General features: G+C 36.1%; 1 protein-coding gene across 1 annotated transcript in view; it reads left to right on the forward strand.

Moving 5' to 3' along the window:
- The window catches only part of ADAM9 (ADAM metallopeptidase domain 9), a 105247-nt gene that overhangs the window by 53925 nt on the left and 29016 nt on the right, over positions 1 to 22306 (forward strand). The window contains exons 13-16 of the mRNA XM_060086204.1: positions 4275 to 4367; positions 5400 to 5595; positions 8499 to 8604; positions 16223 to 16406. Of these exons, the coding sequence (XP_059942187.1) occupies positions 4275 to 4367; positions 5400 to 5595; positions 8499 to 8604; positions 16223 to 16406 (579 nt within the window). The remainder of the gene's footprint in view (positions 1 to 4274; positions 4368 to 5399; positions 5596 to 8498; positions 8605 to 16222; positions 16407 to 22306) is intronic.

Genomic DNA, 22306 nt, shown 5'->3' on the forward strand with positions numbered 1-22306 from the left:
TACAAAAAGGCTGTGTCAGTTTGCACTTTACCAACAGTATGTCACGGCATTTAGTTTTCCCCATAGTTGTGTTAACTGAGCAAGGTACAAGTTTTACTCGTGTTTCAAGATTATCATCATATAGCCCCTGTATAATTTTTTCTAGCATTTTTGTAATTACAGTTTTTTGTATTAGCTCTATAACTGGTGGGGGGGTCATGTGGAGCGAGCTAGAGAATTAACTTTTACCCATTGTCAGTTGTTGCAAAACCATTTAAAATGGTACTTTCACCATAAACAAAATTCCTGTATACATAGTCTATTTCCGGATTCTCTTTTCTTTTATGAAGCCATCTGTCTGTCTTGCACAGTAGTTGTGAAAAAAAAATTAACAGCTGTATTGAAGTATAATTGAATACAGTGTAAAAAAAAACCACCCAAATTCGGACTTAGATAAGAAAAGGCTTTATCCAGAAGAAAGACTATTGTAGTAGGGAGAACACGCTGATCTCAGACATCTGGAAGCGTCTCAAAATCAAACAAAAAGGTTTTTCTTTTATAGGGTAAATGTGGGAGCAAACAGAGATAAGCAGAATCTTTTATGGGGAAGCTGGATAAGCAGGGGAGAATAGCCAGTGAGGTCTGATAGGAAGTTGTCTTTTGGTCAGCTGATTGCCAGGAGAAGCTGGGAAGGGGTGGGGATACTTGTTCCATTTTTTTTTTGTGGAGACAAACAGAGTTCAAGGGCCTATATAGGAAAGAGAGAAGGCTCACTAAAGTTTGGTCAAGACAAAGCAAAGGGTAAGAAACAGGCAATTATAAACACTTATCAACAATGAACTGCACCGTTTAACACATACAAGTTAGGTTTTGATACCTGTTTGCATATGTGAAACATATGTTTTTGTGCTTTTGGTGTTACATCTAAGAAATCTTTGCCTAGTCCAAGATTGCAAATGTTTTCTCCTAGAAGCTTTATCATTTTAGGTTTTTTTAAAAAATACATTTATTTATATTTTATTTATTTATTTTTGGTTGCGTTAGGTCTTTGTTGCTGCACACAGGCTTTCTCTAGTTGTGGCGAGGGGGGGCTACTCTTCATTGCGGTGCACAGTCTTCTCATTGCGGTGTCTTCTCTTGTTGCAGAGCACAGGCTCCAGGCGCGTGGGCTTTGCTAGTTGTGGCACGTGGGCTCAGTAGTTGTGGCTCACGGGCTCTAGAGCACAGGCTCAGTAGTTGTGGTGCACAGGCTTAGTTGCTCCGTGGCATGTGGGATCTTCCCGGACCAGGGAGCCTGGTCCCCTGGTTCCCGAACCTGTGTCCCCTGCGTTGGCAGGTGGATTCTTAACCACTGTGCCACCAGGGGAGTCCATTGTTTTAGGTTTTACATTTAGGTTTATGATACATTTTGACTTAATTTTTTGTACGGTGTAAGGTATAGATCATTTTTCAAATTTTCAAATTTTTATTATGAAATTATTATAAACTGACAGACCATTTCAAAAACAGTCCAAAGAGTCCTATGTATTTTTTGCCGTTTCCCCCAAAGGGTGACAAATTATATAATGATAGTGCAGCATAAAAACTAGGACACTGACATTGGTATGTTAACTAGATTACAGACTTTATTCAGCTTTTACCATTTTAACATGCATTCATGTGTGTGTGTGAACTTTTATGCTGTTTTATCCCTTATATAGATTTATGTAACCCCCACCTCAATTAAAATACAGAACTGTTCCATCACCACAAAAGAACACCCTCCTGCTACCTTGTTGTTAATACACCCACCCTGACTCCAGCCCTTATCCCCGCCCCTGGCTTCCATCTGTGATTTTGTCATTTCAGCAATGTTTGCCATTTCAATAATAAATAGAGGGACTTCCCTGGTGGTCCAGTGGTTAGGACTTTGCCTTCCAATGAAGGGGGTGTGCGTTCAATCCCTGGTCAGGGAGTTAAGATTCCACATGCCTTGGGCCAAAAAACGAAAGCATAAAACAGAAGCAATGTTGTAACAAATTCAATAAAGACTTAAAATAAATAATAATAAATGGAGGGACTTCCCTGGTGGTCCAGTGGTAAAGAATCCGCCTTACAATGCAGGGGATGCAGGCTCGATCCCTGGTCAGGGAACTAAGATCCCACATGCCTTGGGGCAACTAAGTCCGCGTGCCACAAGCAATGAGCTCACGCACCTCAACTAGAGAGCCCGCGTGCTGCAAACTACAGAGCCCACGTGGCTGGAGCCACAACTAGAGAAGAGAAAACCCACATGCCACAACTAGAGAGGTGCTTGAGAGCTGCAATGAAGAGCCTGCACGCCGGAACAAAAGATCCCACATGCCTCAATGAAGATCCCACGTGCCGCAACTAAGACCCGACACAGCCAAAAATAAATAAATAGATCTTTAAAAATAATAATAATAAATGGACTCATACAACATATAACCTTTTGAGACTGACTTTTTTTCACTAAGCATAATGCCTTTGAGGTCAGTCTAGGTTGTTGCATGTGTTAATATTTTTTTATTTTTTATTAGTGAGTAACAGTCCATTGTATGGATATTACTTCAGAGATTTGGAATAATGTTTAGGCTGGTATTTCCACCAGCTCAAAGGGCCTATCTGAAGTTTGTTTAACCATTCACCCATTAAAGGATATCTAGGTTGTTTCTAACATTTTGCTATTATGAATAAAGCTGCCATGAATTATAGTCCACTCTTTATCATCAGAGAATTAAAGAAAAATATGGTCTTCATGAGTAAACATATGAAGAATCTCAGCAGAGAAATGTATAATAAAGAACCAAATGGAAATTATAGAACTAAAAAGTCTAATAAATGAAAGATTCACTGGGTAGAATTAATAGCAGACTAAGATGGCAGAAAAAGAGTCAATGAACATGAAGTAGAACAAAAGAAATAATCCAATCTAAAGAAAAAAGAAGAAAGATTAAAGAAAAATGAACAGAGCATCAGGGACATGTAGGCAATATCAAAGAGCCTAATGTAATTATAAGTGAAATCCCAAGAGGAGAGTGAGAACGAGATGGGAAAAGTATTCAAAGAAATAATGGCTGAAAATTTCCCATATTTAACAGAAAATGTTAAGTTACAATTCTAAAACACTAAGTAAAGCCAAATCAGAATCATTACTAAGAACGATTGTAGGCACATTGTAATCAAAGTGCTGAGATAAGCAAAAAATAATGCAAGAAGTCAGAAGAAAATGGGGAACAAATGTATAAATGGCAACTGATTTTGGGAGCAGAAGACAGTAGAACAGATTTATAGTTCTGAAAGGAAGAAACTGTCAGCCTAGAATTCTGCAACATAGGAAAATAAATATTCTTCACAAATTAAAGCTTATATCCCCTGCCCCCTTCTCTCCTCCTCCTCCGTTCTCCTATCTTCTTCTTTCCCCCTCTCCTTTCTCCTTCCCTTCTCAAACAATTCATATCTGAAGACATTAGTTGGAACATAGGAGAGTAGATGTCACTGGGTGGAAGGTTTGGGGCAGGGGTAGGGAGCCATGGTGGGCCAAAGTGGGGTGAGAGAAGACAAGCAAGATAAAAAGAATGTCCACGTGGGTGGAAATCCACCCAACAGAGAAGTCAGACCCTGAGCATGAAGAGAAGTGCATTTATGGATGCTTAATTTCCTGTGATCATTAAGCACACTGTTATAAACTGAATGTTTGTGTCGCCCAAATTCATATGTTGAAGCCCTAACCCCCAAGTATGTCTGTATTTGGAGAAGGGACCTTTAGGAAAGTAATTAAGGTTAAATGAGGTCATAAGGGTGGGCCTTGATCTGATAGGATTAGAGTCCTTATAAAAAAGAGACACTGGGGAGTTTGCTTGCTTTCTCTCTGAACACATGAACTGAAGAAAGGCCATGTGAGCACACAGCAAGAAGGCAGCTGTCTGCAAGCTAAGGAAGAGAGTCTGCGCCAGAAACTGAATTGGCTGGAACTTTGATCTTGGGCCTCTAGCCTTCAGAGCTGACGTAATAAATTTCTTTTGTTTAAGTCATTAGTCTATGGTATCTTGCTCTGGCAATCCCAGCAGACTAAGACACATACTTTCTGTGATTTCAGTCCTTTGAAATATGTTGAGACCTAGATAATAGCTAAAGAGTCACTGATAAATCCAGAAGGATAGTAAGGGACTGTTTCCAGAGAGTAACTGTTACAGTCAGGTTAGAAGGAAGCATAGGTCTAAGATAAGAATTTTATTAATGAATATAGATGACAATAATTTATTTCTTTATTGACAGTCATTTTCTCTTCACAGGAATGTGAATTGGACCCTTGTTGTGAAGGAAGTACTTGTAAACTTAAATCATCTGCTGAATGTGCATATGGCGACTGTTGTCAAGACTGTTGGGTAGGGAATTCCTCCCTATTTGGAAAAAATAGAAAAAGGAAAAATATGCATATATCAAAGTTGGTTTTTTCTGATCTGTAAGAGAGCACTAGTTTTATTACATGATTACATGAAAAGTTTTATGACACTTGTTTGCAGTTTTGTGTCATGTTCTTTTATGACAAATGGTCTAAAGAGATTTTTTTCTTAAGTAAAAACTTTTTTTTTCTGATTTAAGAGTGATCTTGTTTTTCATTAAAAGTTCAACAATAGAAAGTAGACACTGAAAGACGCTCTGTCATTTTACCCTCTTCAGGTAGCCATTGTTTGATAATTTGTTATTAGTCACTTTTTCCTATGTAAATGTGAGTATGAGTGTGTGTGTAGGTGTGTCTATGTGAAAGTGGGTAAACATGGGTATACATATTTTTACTATGTACTTTTTTCAGTAAGATACCATGGATTTTCTTCCATTCATGTAGTTCTACAAGGTTATATAGCTAGTATTCCTTTGTATGGCTGTACCATAATTTCTTTATCTGGTCTACTAATGATGGACATTTAGATAGCTTCCAATATTTGCTTATAAGTGGAATTGTTGGGACAGTATACATATGAAAATTTTTGACACACATTTTATATACCTTCTACAAATGTGCCAGTCTGTAATTGCCAGTATAATCAATACACTGATTACTGTACAGTGTACAGTATTGATTACATCATGTAAGCACTATTTTGGTTTCCTCGTACTAACATTGGTTGCTAGCCAGTGTTACGATCCAGGTTAGTTTGATAGTTGTAAAGTGCTTTTATATCTTAGTTTAATTGGCATTTCTTTTGGTTATCAATGAGGCTATGCTTTTTCATTTTCCATGTTTCATGACTTTTATGAATAGCCTATTATGGGCCTTTGTTCATTTTTCTATTGGGTTATTTAATCTTTTGTTTTTGTTAGAACTTTTTATAGATATAAATACTGTGGTTTCCAATTTGATTAATTTGTGGGAATTTTCCTGATATTCCTGTTCAATTTCAATCCTATTACCCTAGTTCCTTCCAGGAGGTACTTTGTGCCGAGGAAAAACCAATGAATGTGATGTTCCAGAATATTGCAACGGTTCTTCTCAGTTCTGTCAGCCAGATGTTTTTATTCAGAATGGATACCCTTGCCAGAATAACAGAGCCTATTGTTACAATGGCATGTGCCAATATTATGATGCTCAGTGTCAAGTCATCTTTGGCTCAAGTAAGATATTTTATTTATATTGATTGCTTTGATTTTATTTTTTTGTTTTAGTTTTTGTTAAAAATGGAAAGCAAACATTATTGCTAAAATTGAAATTCTCCCATTTGCTCTCTCCTGTCGTGTCTCCCTCTTTCCTTCTCTGTAGGCAATGATGGTCATGAATTTGATGTGTCCAAGTTCAGTTGGTGATTTTTGTTTTTATCATACTTTCTCACCTCTCTATCCTGTGTATATTAACATTATATGTATACATATATATACACAGTATTGTATTCTAGCTTTAATAAATGCATGTAAATAGTATGGGGACATACATATGGGTCTTCTATTTTCATTGTTCACTCAAAATATTTCTGCAATCCATCTGTATTGCTATATTTAGATCATAGAGCATTAGAGTATTCTATTATATAAATGGAATCCATTCTTTTCCTAGTAGTATTTAATATATTTTTTATTGTGTCTCTTTTTAAATATTTCATTTTTATCAAAGTTATACATACAGTAGATTAAAGAGCCAAATCATTCACAAGATTTTATGAAAAAGTAAAGTGTGCCTCCACATAATAGCCCCATCCCTTAAGGCAACCATTTTTACCTTTTCTTGCTGATTTCTAGCCGATTACTTTGTTACTTGCTCCAGGTCTTTAGATAATTTCTTGGTAATGCTACTTTTTGATTTTTCCATTCTAGGTATTAACTTAATTTTTCACTGCAGAGGATGAGAATTTAATTTCTTACCTTCTTTTCTCTCAACACTTGTCAGCTCTCATCCTACTCATGCTCATTTTTCATTCTCCATCCTCTTAATATGGATTAATTATAAATTTAGGTACAGCAGTGTTGACTGTTGTGATGTTGTGATTTATAACAAACCAAAAAAATTGGTCTTTGTCCAGTTCCTGTCATGAGCTCCTAAAACCCTTGGAATTTCCCAAGTGATAAGAGCTGTAAAAGTGTTGTGTTATGTCAATGAAGTGACTTTTGGAAAGCCCCTCAGTGACTTAAGAATGGGGCTGGTTGCCAGGGAACTAACCCTGTGATTATCAGTTGGAACTTTCAGTTCCCCCACCTCTGGGACTGGAGATTGCCGTACTCACAAGTGGCCAGTGATTTAATCAATCATGCCTATGTAATGAAGCCTCCATGAAAACCCAAAAGGACAGGGTTTGGAGAGCTTCTGGCTTGGTGAACAAGTGGAGATGCAGGGAGAGTGTCGCACTTGGCAGGGCCTGGAACCTCCAAGCCCCTTTCTCTATACCTTGCCTTATGCATCTCTTCCATCTGGCTGTTCCTGAGTTATATTCTTTGATAATACACCAGTAATCTAGTGAGTAAAATGTTTCTCTGAGTTCTGTGAACCACTCTAGCAAATTAATCACACCCAAGGAGGGGGTCATGGGAACCTTGATCAGTTAGGGTCGGAGGAGAGAAGACTAAGCATGAAATGGGACTTCATTTATGTTAGTCAGGTCATGGGACACAGTGGTAGAGATCTGTGAACTTCTGATATATTTTGCAGGAATGGACAGGTTACTGCAGACCAAAAAAGTACTTACAGATAGGCATTTTAGAGAAGCAAATGCTATTATTTAGCAAGTATATTATCTTTGTAGAGGCCTGCAAAAAAGTCTAGGACGACTGAAGGAACCACATTGTTGGGGGGGGGGCTTATTATTAATTTAGTCACTTTTTCCTAATATAAATGTGAGTGTGAGCATGTGCTTTGCTAGAGTTATTGCCATGTGACGTTTATCCCGTGCAAGTATTCTGCACCCATTTTCAGATTACTTGATCCTCCACCTCTTTTTTCTTCCAACACCTTTCACCACATATCCATTTTCTTGTAAACTGAACAACGTAGTATCAGGTGTGTAAGACAGACACATGAATTTCCATTATTAGATAGAATGTACTGCCATTTTGGCTCCAAAATATTTACAAATAAAATATTTTTAGGAATATATAATTAAGTGGAAAAATCAAACATTAAGTGGTACATATATAAAATATAAGAAAACAAGAATGGATTGATACTTTATTAGCTGTCATGGCTATTTGTCAATGTAATTAATACCTAAATTAAGCATCCATATATGATAAATTAAAAAAAATAATACCTGGAAGTGTTTTCACCAACCCTCCCAGCCTGATCTAACCAGGGGTGCAGTAGACCTGTGTTTGAGAGCAATGAGAATTAGTATGCTGAAAGTGCTGCCATACTATGCATAGTTTTTAATTTCATCATGGTTAATATAAATTTATTTATTTATTTCTGGCTGCGTTGGGTCTTTGTTGCTGCATACGGGCTTTCTCTAGTTGCAGCAAGCGGGGGCTACTCTTCATTGCGTGTGCTGACTTTTCCTTGTGGTGGCTTCTCTTGTTGCGGAGCACGGGCTCTAAGCACTTGGGCTTCAGTGGTTGTGGCTCGCGGGCTCAGTAGTTGTGGCTTGCGGGCTTAGTTGCTCCGCAGCATGTGGGATCTTCCCGGACCAGGGCTTGAACCCATGTCCCCTGCATTGGCAGGCGGATTCTTAACCACTGCACCACCAGGGAAGTCCCATCATGGTTAATAATTTCATCTTGTTTAATGACACTTTGAGGACTTGAGTGCTCGAGTCCAGGCTAACTTTTAAGTACCATCTAAGCTTTACTTTCACATTTTGTTGTTAATTATAAAATGTGGAACAAAATCTTTTATCTGTAGGCCCTGAAACCTTTTCAGAGGTGTTGAGGCAGTTTATCCAGGATTATGGACTGTCGTAGGGAATACTTGTATTTCTGAATTAAATTGCCATAACTTAAAAAAATTTTTTTTAATTTTAATCTTATTGGAGTATAGTTGATTTACAATGTTGTGTTAGTTTCAGGTGCACACAAAAAATTTTTTTTTGATGTTACAGAAGCCAAGGCTGCTCCAAGGGATTGTTTCATTGATGTGAATTCCAAAGGTGACAGATTTGGCAATTGTGGTTTCTCTGGCAATGAATACAAGAAGTGTGCCACTGGGTAAGTGGAGGCAAGAGTATAAAAGACTATGAAAGGTTGTAAGATCAGTCATCTTTAGTATCGTTTACAGCTCCTTGTGACTGCCGACTTTCTCCCCCTTAAACATCTAACTTTTCAAATGTAACAATTTTGTAAAACATGACTTCAGAGAGATTCTGAATAGGAAGGGTAAAATTATTCATACCTTTTGACATTACCTGTCTAAAATATAATGATTTTTAGAATGTTACTTTTGTTTATCCTGTTCTACAATAAGAAGCCCAAATAAACACTCACCTCCCTCTTCCTTTCATTAAAAGATTATGCTGCTAAATCCATACGTAAAGGTATCTGCAGAATTAATTCTGGACTTTATCATTTTCTTCTGGCTCTATATAATTTGAAAGTGACAAATTAAAAGCCTTTTTTGTTTCTATAACATTTGCACATTGTAAAAAAATTAATATTATTACAAAAATATAAACAAAAGTCATCCATAATCTCTGTCTGTATGTATTCACTAATTTCAGTGTATGTCTTCCCTTTTTTTGTTGTTTCTGTGAACTATACATACACACACTAACATTTTGCATAATTGGAATTATTCTATAATACTGTGCTTCTCTTCTACTCACTTCACCTCCTACTCTGCCAATTAGGCTAAGCAACTGAGGCTTACTAAGAAGAAATAACAACTGTGACCTCCGTGTTCCGAAATCCAACAGACATCTTTAGGTCTTCATGCTTCTGGACCTTTCAGTAGCATTCAACTATGTTGACCATTTTCTCCTTGAAGAAACCCCTTTCCTTGGCTTTTGTGTAGAATGTTCTTCTAGTATTATTTTCTGTTTCTGGATGCTCCTTTAATGTATTTATTTGTAGGCTCATCTTTCTCTACTGAGCCATTAAACGTGAAATACTTCAGCTCTATTGGTCTACATGTCGTCCTCTGCCACAGGGCCTTGACACGTGCTGTTCCTTCTGCTGGACATGCTCCCCTGTCTCTGCCATTTTAAGTACAGCTTCTCTAAGAAAGACTTCCTCAACTTCCTTAACAGGGTCAGATGTCCCTCTTATAGATGTTCTTAATGCTGTGTGCTTTTATTTTTTTAACGTTAGCCAAATTATGTTGTTCTAATTCTTTACAAATTAGTTATCCACATAAAGTATACTTCACAGAATATTTAGAATATACCTTTCTTGATATATAAAACAGAGTAGGTTGAAGGAAGTTAGAAAAACAAGAAAGCATTTCAAAAGAGGCTATGAACATAACTGTTTTGACTACCTTGTATAGTGTCAAAACTAGTTGTAGGGCTTCCCTGGTGGTGCAGTGGTTGAAAGTCCGCCTGCCGATGCAGGGGACACGGGTTTGTGCCCCGGTCTCGGAAGATCCCACATGCCACGGAGCGGCTGGGCCCGTGAGCCATGGCCGCTGAGCCTGCGCATCCGGAGCCTGTGCTCTGCAACGGGAGAGGCCGCAACAGTGAGAGGCCTGCATACTGCAAAAAAAAAAAAAGAAAAAGAAAAAAGAAAAGAAAACTAGTTGTAGATATAAGTTCTCTTGCATTTATATAGCACTCTTTTTCTGGGGAAGTCAAACTATTATTCTTAATAAATTTTTAGTATATTTAAATTGCACAGGAAGGTTTTATGTCGAAACCATTGCTTTAGCAAGAATAATCACTTAAAAGTGATACTGCCTTAGAAAAGATATTGGGTCGGCCAAAAAGTTTGTTCGGTTTTAAGTACAAATAAAAGACACATTTTAAATTTTCACGAAGAACTTTATTGAACAACATATTCACTGACAGAATGAACTTTTTGGCCAATCCAATAGGTAGTGTAATATGTAATTTTCCAGATAAAGGGAAGGTCAGATACAAAACCAGTTATAGGCACAGCATTTTCAAGATTCTTTTATGGTGTTTAGAAAAGACCAAGGAGGGCTCTGTCCTGCACTTGGAGGAATTGGACCCACCTTGGCTAACATAATTAGGCTAAATCAAAATGAGAAAAGTAGCAATTTGAAACTTGAAGGAAGGATGAACTGCTTAAAAAATTGTATGTTTCTTTCATTAAATTTGATGTGTTATATTTTCCTTATTGTTCAGTTCATAATATTTTCTAAGTTACACTGTGATTTCTCCTTTGACTCATATGTTATTAAAAGTGTATTGCTGATTTCCAAATATTTGAGAATATTCTGGTTATCTGTTTTTGATTTCTAGTTTAATTCCATTGAGAACATACTCCCTGTGATTTCAGTTCTTTTCAATTTATTGAGATTTGAATTAGTGTCCAGCATATGGTCTATTTTGGTGAATGTTCCATGTTCAATTAAAAAGAAAAGTGTATCTTGCAGTTGTTGGATATATTATTCTATAAATGTCAAGTTAATTAATGGTCTTGTTCAAATCTTGTATATTTTGTGTGTGTGTGTGTTTATCTGTTTGCCCTTCAGTGTCCGAGAGAGGTGTGTTAAAATCCCCAGCTGTGATTATGACGTTGTCTATTTCTCCTTTCAGTTCTATAAATTTTTGCTGTATGTGTTTTGAAGTGTGTTCTTCAGTGTTTATGTTATTAGGTGCATACACATTTAGGATTATTATGTCTTCTGGAAGAACTGGTCCTTTCATTACTACCAAATTTAATACTTCGGAATTTTTTTTTGTAGTATTTGTCTCATAAAACATCTCATTTGTTTAAGTGACCATCTGGTTACCACCCTTGTCACGACAGTGTAAAGTCCATTCTGTGTTTAACATAGTGCCTGGCACATTGTCTTAGTAAGTGCCTATTAACTGTTTGTTGAATGAATGAAGGAACAGATGATATATCTAACGGGTGGAATTAGTGTGACTAATTGAATGAGCTGAGCTAAACCTTGGGATAAGTGGATTGATGCAGACCTGGAAGGGGCTTGCTACATATGTCTTATCCTTGTCTTTAGCCTGGTCCCGTTTCCATATTTTTATGAATATCTTGATGAAAATATAGCAACTACATTTACAAAACTTAAATTACTGGGTAGCTGATTTGAAAAGCATTTTATAATAGTAATATAAGGATAATGTAATATAGTCATTAGGAATACACATTTGAAGTTAGACTCTGGGTTTGAATACTGCTTTAACCACTTAAGATCTCTGAGACTATGGACACATTACTTCGCTTACATACTTCATTTTTCTCTTCTGTAAAATGGGAATAATAATGGTACCTATTTCTAAGTGTTGTTTTAAAGACTGAATGAGTTGGTGGATGTTAATACTAAGAAGAGTACTTGGTTCATTGTAGGACTTATCATCATCATCATCATCACCCTCTTTATAATGATCCCCATCATAGAAAACACATAAAATCTAGAAAAGTCTCAAGAAACTGGTCATATATGGTCCTGTCATCCAGAGATACTCTGTTAAAGTTTTATTGTCATTTCCTTCTCATGTGTATTCATAAGCATATAAATATGTATCATACACATATATACATACTCATATGTATACTCAGAGACCCACATCTGTGTGTATAAACAAAATTGCATAGTATGATTTATACTGTTTTATAAGTTGATGTATTTACTTTCCACTCTATTAAGGGCATTTATAGGATATACCCAGCTTCTTTTAACCATTTCCTTATGTTAGAAATGTATGTTGTTTCCAGTAATTCGTTTTTTTAAACAAGGCTGTGATAAATACAGTTTAAGTATTTAGGTCTCTGATTGTTTCTTTAGTAGATTTTTCTCAAAAGAAAATGGAAGATAGTTTTAAAGGCTCTTCATAGATGCTTCTAAATTGACCTTCAAAACGTTTGACTGATTTATACTTCCACTACCCCCTCATCAATGTCAGAGTATTGTCTTAAGAAATATTTTTCCAATTTGTTACATCAAATAGATATTTCATTCTTGCTTTGAATGAATTTGTAAATACTTGTTTAATTTCTTGTTGTTGTTTTTCAAAAATGTTTAAAGGGATATAGAGAAAACGTGGTTTCCACTCTTACTCTCTTTTTCGCTCTTCCCACCCTGCTCTTCAGGTGTGTCTTTGAGCTTTTTGTCTGCCTTTCCAGAGTTCATTATGCACATATACACTCTTACTCCCCACCCGACTCCCACCCCCTGCTGTGCACATTGTCTTGTTCCATTTCACCAAAAGAGCTGTCCTCTCTTTCAGAACATAGATGGTGTCGTCTTTTTAAACTATTTGTTTATTTACATTTTTAATATTTTTATACAATTTTTAAGGGTTCCTTTCCATTTACATTTATTACAGAATATTGGCTATATTCCCCATGTTGTATTGTACAAATACATCCTTGAGCCATTCTTAACACTCAATAGTTTGTTAAACTTTTTAAATGAAAAGTTTTAAATACACAGAGGAGTAGAAAGAATAGTATGATGAACACCCATATATCCTAGATTAAAACACTGTTAATATTTTATCATATTTACCTTGTCTAGATTTTGCTGAACCCTTTTTAAGTAAATTATCAACATTATGATGCATCACTCCTAAATTCTTGAGTATTCATCTCCAACATATAAGCCCGTTCTCAATACTGTTATCATACCTCACAAAATTCAGAGTTTCCTAATGTCATGTAATCCCTGGTCAATATTCACATTTCTCCAATTGTCCATGTCCTCAAATTGTCTTTCATAGCTGGTTTTTTTTTTCCCCCCACATCAGGACTCAACCAAGGTTCACACATTGCATTTAGTTGTCATGTCACTTAAGGCACTTTAAAAAAAAATTAATTAATTTTATTTTTGGCTGCGTTGGGTCTTCGTTGCTGTGAGCAGGCTTTCTCTAGTTGCTGCGAGCCGGGGCTACTCTTTGTTGCGGTGCACGGGCTTCTCATTGCGGTGGCTTCTCTTGTTGCAGAGCACGGGCTCTAGGCATGCGGGCTTCAGTAGTTGTGGCTGGCGGGCTCTAGAGCGCAGGCTCAGTAGTTGTGGTGCACCAACTTAGTTGCTCCGCGGCATGTGGGATCTTCCCGGACCAGGGCTCGAACCTGTGTTCCCTGCATTGGCAGGCAGATTCTTAACCACTGTGCCACCAGGGAATCCCCACTTAAGTCACTTTTAATCTAAAATATTCTTCTTCAGTTTATTTATTTTTTTCTTTTCAATGACAGTGACCTGAGGAAATGACCGGGCCAGTGGTCTTTTAGGGTGGCCCATGTTCTGGATTTGTTTGGTAGTTTCTTCTCAACGTTGCTTAACTTGTGTCTTTATTCCCTGAATTTTCTATACATCAGAAGTTAAATCTAAAGTCTTAATTAGATTCAGGTTAAACATTTTGAATACTTCTTAAGTATTTGAATACTTCGTAAGTGGTAGATGATGTCAAGGAGGCACATAATTCTGGATTGTCTTATTATTACTGTTACTAAGTGGCAATGACCAGATCTTGCTCTTGTAAAGTTAGGTCTTTCCCACTGCAACTATCAAGTAATATGTGGAGTGATGATTTTGTATCATATAAATATCCAGTTCCCCACCAGTGTTTCACCTCATGGTTTAAGTGTGCATTGATGATCCTTGCCTGAAGCAGTTATTCTATTGGTGCTTGCAATATAATTTTTATTACTATAACAATGAGCATCTCTTAGCTTTGTAGGCTGTTTGCATTTCTTATTTTGTGAATTGCCTATTTGCATCTTTGCTAATTTTTTTCTGTTGAAGTGACTATCCTTTTAATGATTTGTGACAGTTTTCTTCTAATACGTTAAGAGTATTTTCCTTTTACTTCTTAATATGTCACTAAGACTACATGAGACATTAAGTATATCATGGCAGCATGAATTTTGGTAGGTTCCAGTAGATGCTAACTGAGATCTGCTTTCTGCTATGCTTTGTTTTAGAGGTTTTCATATCTAATTTCAACTAATTATGTGAGATAGGCATCATTATTTAGGTCTTGTTTTTCAGATGAAGAAACTGAACTTAAGAAAGTTTAGGCACTTTACTCAGGTTACCTCGTGAGTAAATGGTGACATAAGAATAAATGTAAAGATGGGACAAAATAACTAACTCTTAAGTGAAAGATGGAAGGAAGAGGAGGCTTAATAGCAGCACGTGCAAAAAGTAAATAGGGGTGTTAGCTGAGGATAAATTCAAGGACATCAATGATGTAATGTAGTTACCATAAGAGCTACTATCATCCTGGGCTTCATAGAAGTACAGTATCTAGAATAAAGGAAATGACAGTTCATCTTGTTCTTTGCTTGTCAAGCTGTAACTGAAATTTCATATTTTACTCTGAGCACTGTGCTTCAAGAGGGAGTGAGACAAACTAGAACATATTTGGAGGGGAGCTTCCTTGTTGCATGAGAAATGATTGTAGACTATTGTCCTGTGAAGTAAGTAATTAGGACCTAAGTGATAATTGTCCTAAAAAGCTGCCATGAGGAGTAAAGAAAAGACATTATCTGTGTGGTCTCATGTCGAAGATCTGGGACCAATGAGGAAAAGTTATAGGGAGAAAGATTTTAACTCAAGAAGTAAAAGATATGATAACTGGTATGAGAATATTTAGGAGGTGATGAATTAGAGGAATTGGAAAACAGTATCCTATAATGACTTGGCAGTGATAGCATAAGGGAGATTTAAGAATAGGGTAGGTGCTTGGATCAAAAGACAATCAATTAGGACTTCCCTCATGGCACAGTGGTTAAGAATCCGCCTGCTAATGCAGGGGACATGGGTTTGAGCCCTGGTCCGGGAAGATCCCACATGCCACGGAGCAACTAAGCCAGTGCGCCACAACTACTGAGCCCGCGTGCCACAACTACTGAAGCCGTGCACCTAGAGCCCGTGCTCCGCAACAAGAGAAGCCCCCGCTGTGAGAAGCCCGTGCACCGCAACGAAGAGTAGCCCCCGCTCGCCACACCTAGAGAAAGCCCGTGCGCAGCAACGAAGACCCAACGCAGCCAAAAAAAAAAAAAAAAAAAAGACAAAGACAATCAATTTAATAGGAAATTTCAGTACAGCATCATAAGAGTTGATGTTAGGGATACTTATTGTATCCTGAAGGGCTATAGGAAGGACATTTAACTCACATAGCCTTGTAATAGGAATTGTAGTCAGGGAAGTCTTCATAGCGTTATTACTGAATTAGTGAATTGAATTAGTGAATTAATGGGTTAATGAATTGAGTCTTTAAGTAAGAGTTAGCCAATTGAAGAAAGGTGGAGTCCTGTCATACTTATTTAACATTACAAAATCTAGGTTTCTCTTTACTATAACTGTAAGAAGACACAATTGAATTTTGGTATAGTTCTATTATTTTCTGTGTAAAAGCATTTATAAAATTATATCACATTTAAAAACAACTTTATTAGTTAGACTTTTTTGAGCCCTAGGCAGGTAGTGAAGAGAGATTATTACGTGTCAGCATCCACACCCCCGGTACCCCACTAATTTGCATCTTTGCATCCACTTACCTCTTCTCTGCCATATTTAAAGAGAGCTACTTTGATCTCTGTTGCTTTCACACACTTTTTCTGTTGAGATTCCCTTTAGCTAAAAACAGCAATAAACTCCCTACCTATATACAAAAAATATATAATTTTTCTTTTGTATCTACACTGGATGCATTGTAGTTTGCATTATTTATCTTTCCAGGAATGCTTTGTGTGGAAAGCTTCAATGTGAGAATGTACAAGAATTGCCTGTATTTGGAATTGTGCCTGCTATTATTCAGACTCCTGGGAGAGGCACCAAATGTTGGGGTGTGGATTTCCAGCTTGGGTCAGATGTTCCCGATCCTGGCATGGTGAATGAAGGCACCAGATGTGGCGCTGGAAAGGTAATCATAATGTTTTCTAAAACAAAGTAAAATTTTAAAAATTAAGGAAATCATTATATAAAGCTAGTGGTTCTTTTCTGGGTATAAAAGAAATCTCTGTTTATTGTAGAGATTTGGGAAAATAGAAAGCTACCAAGAATAAAAATAAGAACTGCTATGCCTCCTGATGATTTATAGCCATATGATGCTTTCTTTTTTAAAAAAAAATTTTATTGCAGTATAGTTGATATACAATGCCATGTTAGTTTCATATAATGCTTTTTTTAACTTCAGAAATGATCAGTTTTCATCATGGTCACTGGATCTGCTTAGATTAGAGTATTCATTATCTGCATCTCATTGGATAATTTCCACAATTTCATTAAAGAAACTTCTGCATCCATTAAAAAAAAAAAGAACAACTATAATTCTATTATCCCGATTTCTTCATTGGGGTCATATATTATAACCTGTGTTTTCTATGTTGTAATATACTGGGCATATCCCCCCCTCCCCATCAATGTGCTATAACTTATTAGCCAGGCTGCTATTACTGAGATTTCCAGGACTTTGTGTGTGTGTGTGTGTGTGTGTGTGTGTGCATGCATCCGTGTCTTTGTACTAGAAATGTCATAACGCTTGTCCTGCCCATGCATCCTGCTACCCTGGCCACAGCTGTTTGGATCCAGTGTGAGCCAAGAGTTAGCCGCTGACTTACTACCAGTGGTCCCGGCTGAGAGGAGCTAGGCCTAATTCCTTTCTTGGGGGGGAATATATAAGTAAAGAAAGGTAGTTAAGAGTAGCGCTGAAACTATGAATTCTTTGAGAGGTAGTATGATGTAGGAGGAGGGCTAGAAGGGTTATGGCGAGCTTCAGCTGTATACAAGAGACGGAGGGAGCAGGATTGTTGAACAAGTTGAAGAAACCAACCCATGGGAGAGTAGGGGAGGGGAGAGCGAACACAATCAATTGATTATGGGACACATGAAAAAGACAGAGGGACCCGCAAGTTACCTCAGTTTCTACCAAGTTTTCAGTTCCAATTCTGTTGCCCCTCACTTCTTACCAAAAAGACCCTGGTATTCTTGTGCCTGCCCTTGCCATGCCATAAACTCAACTGCTGCAGTTACTATAAACAATGCTGAGGTAAATGGCTTTCTAAAAAATTTCACAAAATCCTGATTATTTTCTGAGGTTAAATTACTATAAGGGGGTGTGTACTTTTAAGATTTTAGATATAGTTTTGCCAAATTTCTCTTTAGAAAAGTATTTATTAGTTTATCTTCCAAGCAGTTTTCAATAATAAATGTTTTAACTCTCTATATCCTAGTCAGGATTAGGTGCTATTGTTTTTAAACTTTCATTTGGTAATTTTCTTTTTACTCTTTCTCCATTATTAGTGATGTTGAATTTTTTTGTCTCCATATATTTATTCCTTCTTTTGTGATTTGCTTGTCGATGTTATTTGTTCATTTAAAAATTGATGTGTTTTTCTTATTGATTTTAAAGAACTTTAACTTATGTCATATAAGATGTAATACGTGTAATATATTTGCCCAGTTATTACTTGCCTCTTCCTTTTGTTTTTAGTATTTTTTTTCCATGTTTACATTTTTATGTAAACAAATCTATTATTCCTTTCCTTTATGGTTTCCAACTTTACTTACGTGTTTTACAAGACTTTCTTAGTATAGTATCAGAGCATTATTTTCTAGTAGATTTTAAATTTTTTTTAGTACTTAACTCTTTAATCCAGGGGAATATGGAGTGTATAGTATGAGGTTGGCATTCTTCTTTTTTTCCTTTTTCATTTTATTCATTCAGAGATGATGACTATATGATGATTTCTAATGTTACTTTTTTTCAGAATGGTTTGTTATTTGCCATCACCTCAATTATAATCTCTCTTTTAATTTGAAATCTTATTTAAATTACTTATTAAATTTTTACATATACTTGGGCTTGATTTCTGCTTTTTCTCTTAATGTCCACTGATTGGTCTGACTACTCATGTGTCCGTATTGCCTTCTTTTAGTTTTTGTCAGTTTTATAATATATTTTTATTATCTGGTCATACAAATGCCCCCTCATTCTTTTTTCATAGTTTTCTTGGCTATTAATATTCATTTATTATTCCAGATGAACTTGAGATCATTTTGTCAAGGTGCAAAAAAAAGTTTTTAAATAAAAGCGCTTTGGAATTTTGGTTGGGATCAAATCAAATTTATAAATTTGTAATGGGGAAAAGTGACATCTTTACATTATTCAGTCTTCCCATAGAAGAACATTATGTCTCTCGATTTTTTGGGGGGTCTTATTTTAAAGATTTAGTTATAAAGGTCCTTTTTATTTTTTGTTAGTTTTATTCCTAGGTATTTTATATTTTTATTGTTATTATGAATAGCCTCTTATTATGTTTTCTAATTTGTTATGTTACATTTTCTAATTGGTGTTTATTGATAAGAGAAACTGTTTTGTTTATATTTTTACTGGCTATTATTGATATTCAGAAAAATATATTCACTTGTATATATTTATTTTGTTACCAGCCATATACTTAGTGTCACATATTTTTATTGTTGATTGTATTAAAATTTTCTAGGTAAACAATCATCTGTAAATGATAGAAAGTTGATTTTCTTTCTGATACTTACAATCTGGATTTATTTTCTTGTGTAATTGCAATCATAGAGCTTTCAGGATAATTTTAAATAATAATGATAATAGTGTACTTCTTTGTCTTCTCCCTAACTTGACTGGGAATGCATCTAGCCTTCCAAGGTTACATATGATTTTGGCTATTGGCTTGGGGTAGGTAATATTTTTCATTTAATGGAGAATCGTTTTAGTTGTGATTAATAAGAATAAAAGAACAAATAGATTAAAATTTTTATAAGTAGTTTTTTCAACAGCTATTTAAATAATCACTATTTTCCTTTGACTTATTAATGTACTGGGTTATATTGATACATTCCTCAACATTAAATTGTCTTTACATTCCAGGAGCAAATACTGGTTATGTAGATTTATTCCTGGATTCTGTGTGCTGGTCAATATACTTTTATATTTCTGAAGCTGTATACTTAGGCTTTTTTAATTTATGAAATTTTACTCTGTGGATTATAGTCAGTACTCTTTTTTTTAAAATTTTTATTTATTTATTTATTTATTTATTTATTTATTTATGGCTGTGTTGGCTCTTCGTTTCTGTGTGAGGGCTTTCTCTAGTTGCGGCAGGTGGGGGCCACTCCTCATCGCGGTGCGCGGGCCTCTCACTATCGCGGCCTCTCGTTGCGGAGCACAGGCTCCAGACGCACAGGCTCAGTATTTGTGGCTCACGGGGCTAGTCGCTCCGCGGCATGTGGGATCTTCCCAGACCAGGGCTTGAACCCGTGTCCCCTGCATCGGCAGGCAGACTCTCAACCACTGTGCCACCAGGGAAGCCCCAATAGTCAGTACTCTTAAATCTCACAAAAACTCAGCTAAGACTGAATTAAAGCATAGCAGGAAATTTACTGATTCAAACCACAGAATCAAATAAAGAGCTTTGGAACCCAGAATCTGAGATAATGCCCCTGTGGTTCTTTTCCTGTATCTTTCATTTCTTCTTCTCCCTTGTTGGTCCCCTCTCCGCCCACCCCCGCCAAGCCCAGCTTTATTGAGATACAATCAATTTATAATATTGTGTAAGTTTAAGGTACACAATGTGATGATTTGATGCACATATATATTGTGAAATAATTATCGCAATAAGGTTAGTTAACACATCTATCACCTCACATAAATAGAACTTTTTTTTGTGGTGAGAACATTTAAGATTTATTCTCTTATTACCAACTTTCAAGTATATAATATGGTATTGTTCACTATAATCACCATGCTGAATATTAGATCCTCAGGACTTGTTCATCTTATAACTGGAAGTTTGTACCCTTTGACCAGTGACTCCCCATTTCTCCCCTTCCCTGGCCCCTGGCAACCACCCTTCCACTCTCTGTTTCTGAGTTCAGCTTTTTAAAAGATTCCACATATAAGTGAGACCATATGGTATTTTTCTTTCTCTATCAGACTTATTTCTCGTAGTCTGAATGCCCTGAAGGTCCATCCATGTTGTTGCAAATGGCAGGATTGGTTGTTCGGGAATGTGTTGTTTAATTTCCATATTTTTGTGACTTTTCCAGTTTTCTTTCTGTTACTGATTTCTAATTATACCACTGTGGTCAAGATAGAGACCAGATGAGATTTCGATCTTCTTAAGTCTTGCTCTGTGGCCCAGCATATGATTTATCCTGTGGAATGGATACATACAGAATATGTACAGAATACATACCAAATATGTATTCTGCTGCTGTTGCATGGAATGTTCTGTCTATGTCTTTTGGTCCATTTTGGTCTGTAGTGTTCTTCAGGTCTGTTTCCTTATTTCATTTCTGTCTGGATCATCCATCCAATATTGAAACTGAAGTCCCCTATACTATTATTGTATTGTTGTCTATTTCTCCCTTTAGTTCTGTTACTATTTGCGTTAAATATTAGATGCTCCAATGTAGGGTGTATATATACTTATAATTGTTATACCCTCTTGATGAATTGACCCCTTTATCACTATGTAATGACCTTCTTTGTCTCTTGTGATTGATTTTGACTGAAAGTCTATTATATGTGATATAAGTGTAGCTACTTCTGCTCTCTTTTGGTTACCATTTGCATAGAATATCTTTTTCCATCTCTTTACTTTCAACCTATGTATGTCCTTCAAGCTAAAGTGAGTCTCTTGTTGGCAACATATTGTTAGATCTTGGTTTTTTAATCCATTTAACCACTTTGTGTCTTTTGATATGGGAATTTAGTTCATTTATGTTTAAAGTATTTAATTATTGATAGGTAAAGACCTACTGACTGTCAGTTCGTTAAGTGTTTGTTGACTGTTTTTTAGTTCTTTTGCCCCTCTCTTTCTGTCTTTTGTGATTAATTTTTTTGTAGTGCATGTTTTAATTCCTTTCTCTTTATCTTTTGTGTTTAAGTTTTTTCCCTTTGTGGTTCCATAAGGCTTACATAAAATATTTTATAGCTATAACAGTCTATTTTAAGCTGATAATAACTTACCTTCAATTGTATACACAGCTCTACACTTTTACTTCTCCTTTCCTTATATTTTATGCTATTGATGTCATACTTTACATCTTTTTATATTGTGCATCCATTAACAAATTATTGTACCTGTAGTTATTTTTTCATCATTTTTTTCTTCCATTTTTATTGAGGTATAATTGACGTACAGCACTGTATACGTTTAGGGTGTACAGCATAATGGTTTGACTTACCTACATCATGAAATGATTATCACAGTAAGTTTAGTGAACATCCATTATCTCATATAGATACAAAATTAAAGAAATACTTTCTTCTTGTGATGAGAACTCTTAGGCTTTACTCTTGTAACAACTTTCATATGTAACACACAGCAGTGTTCATTGCATTAATCGTGTTGTACATTCATCCCTAGTACTTACTTATCTTATAACTAGAATTTGTACCTTTTGACCCCCTTCATCCAGTTCTCTCTCCCCCAAACCCCACCTCTGGTAACCACAAATCTGATCTCTTTTTCTATGAGTTTGTCTGTTTGCGTTTTGAAGTATAGTTGACCTACAAAACTATGTTAGTTCCTAGCGCACAACAGGGTGATGCAATATTTTCAATTGTTATGAAATTATCAGCATGATAACTCTGGTTACCAACTGTCACCATACAAAGATATTATGTTATTATTGACTATATTCCCCTTGCTGTACATTTCATTCCCATGCCTCATTTGGAGTTTGTGTCTCTTAATTTCCCTCACCTATTTCACTCATTTCCCCACCTTCTTCCCCTCTGGCAACCACCTATTTGTTCTCTTTATCAGTGACTCTGTTTCT

This window comes from Mesoplodon densirostris, chromosome 20 (assembly GCF_025265405.1).
Source record: "Mesoplodon densirostris isolate mMesDen1 chromosome 20, mMesDen1 primary haplotype, whole genome shotgun sequence".
Lineage (NCBI taxonomy): Eukaryota > Metazoa > Chordata > Mammalia > Artiodactyla > Ziphiidae > Mesoplodon > Mesoplodon densirostris.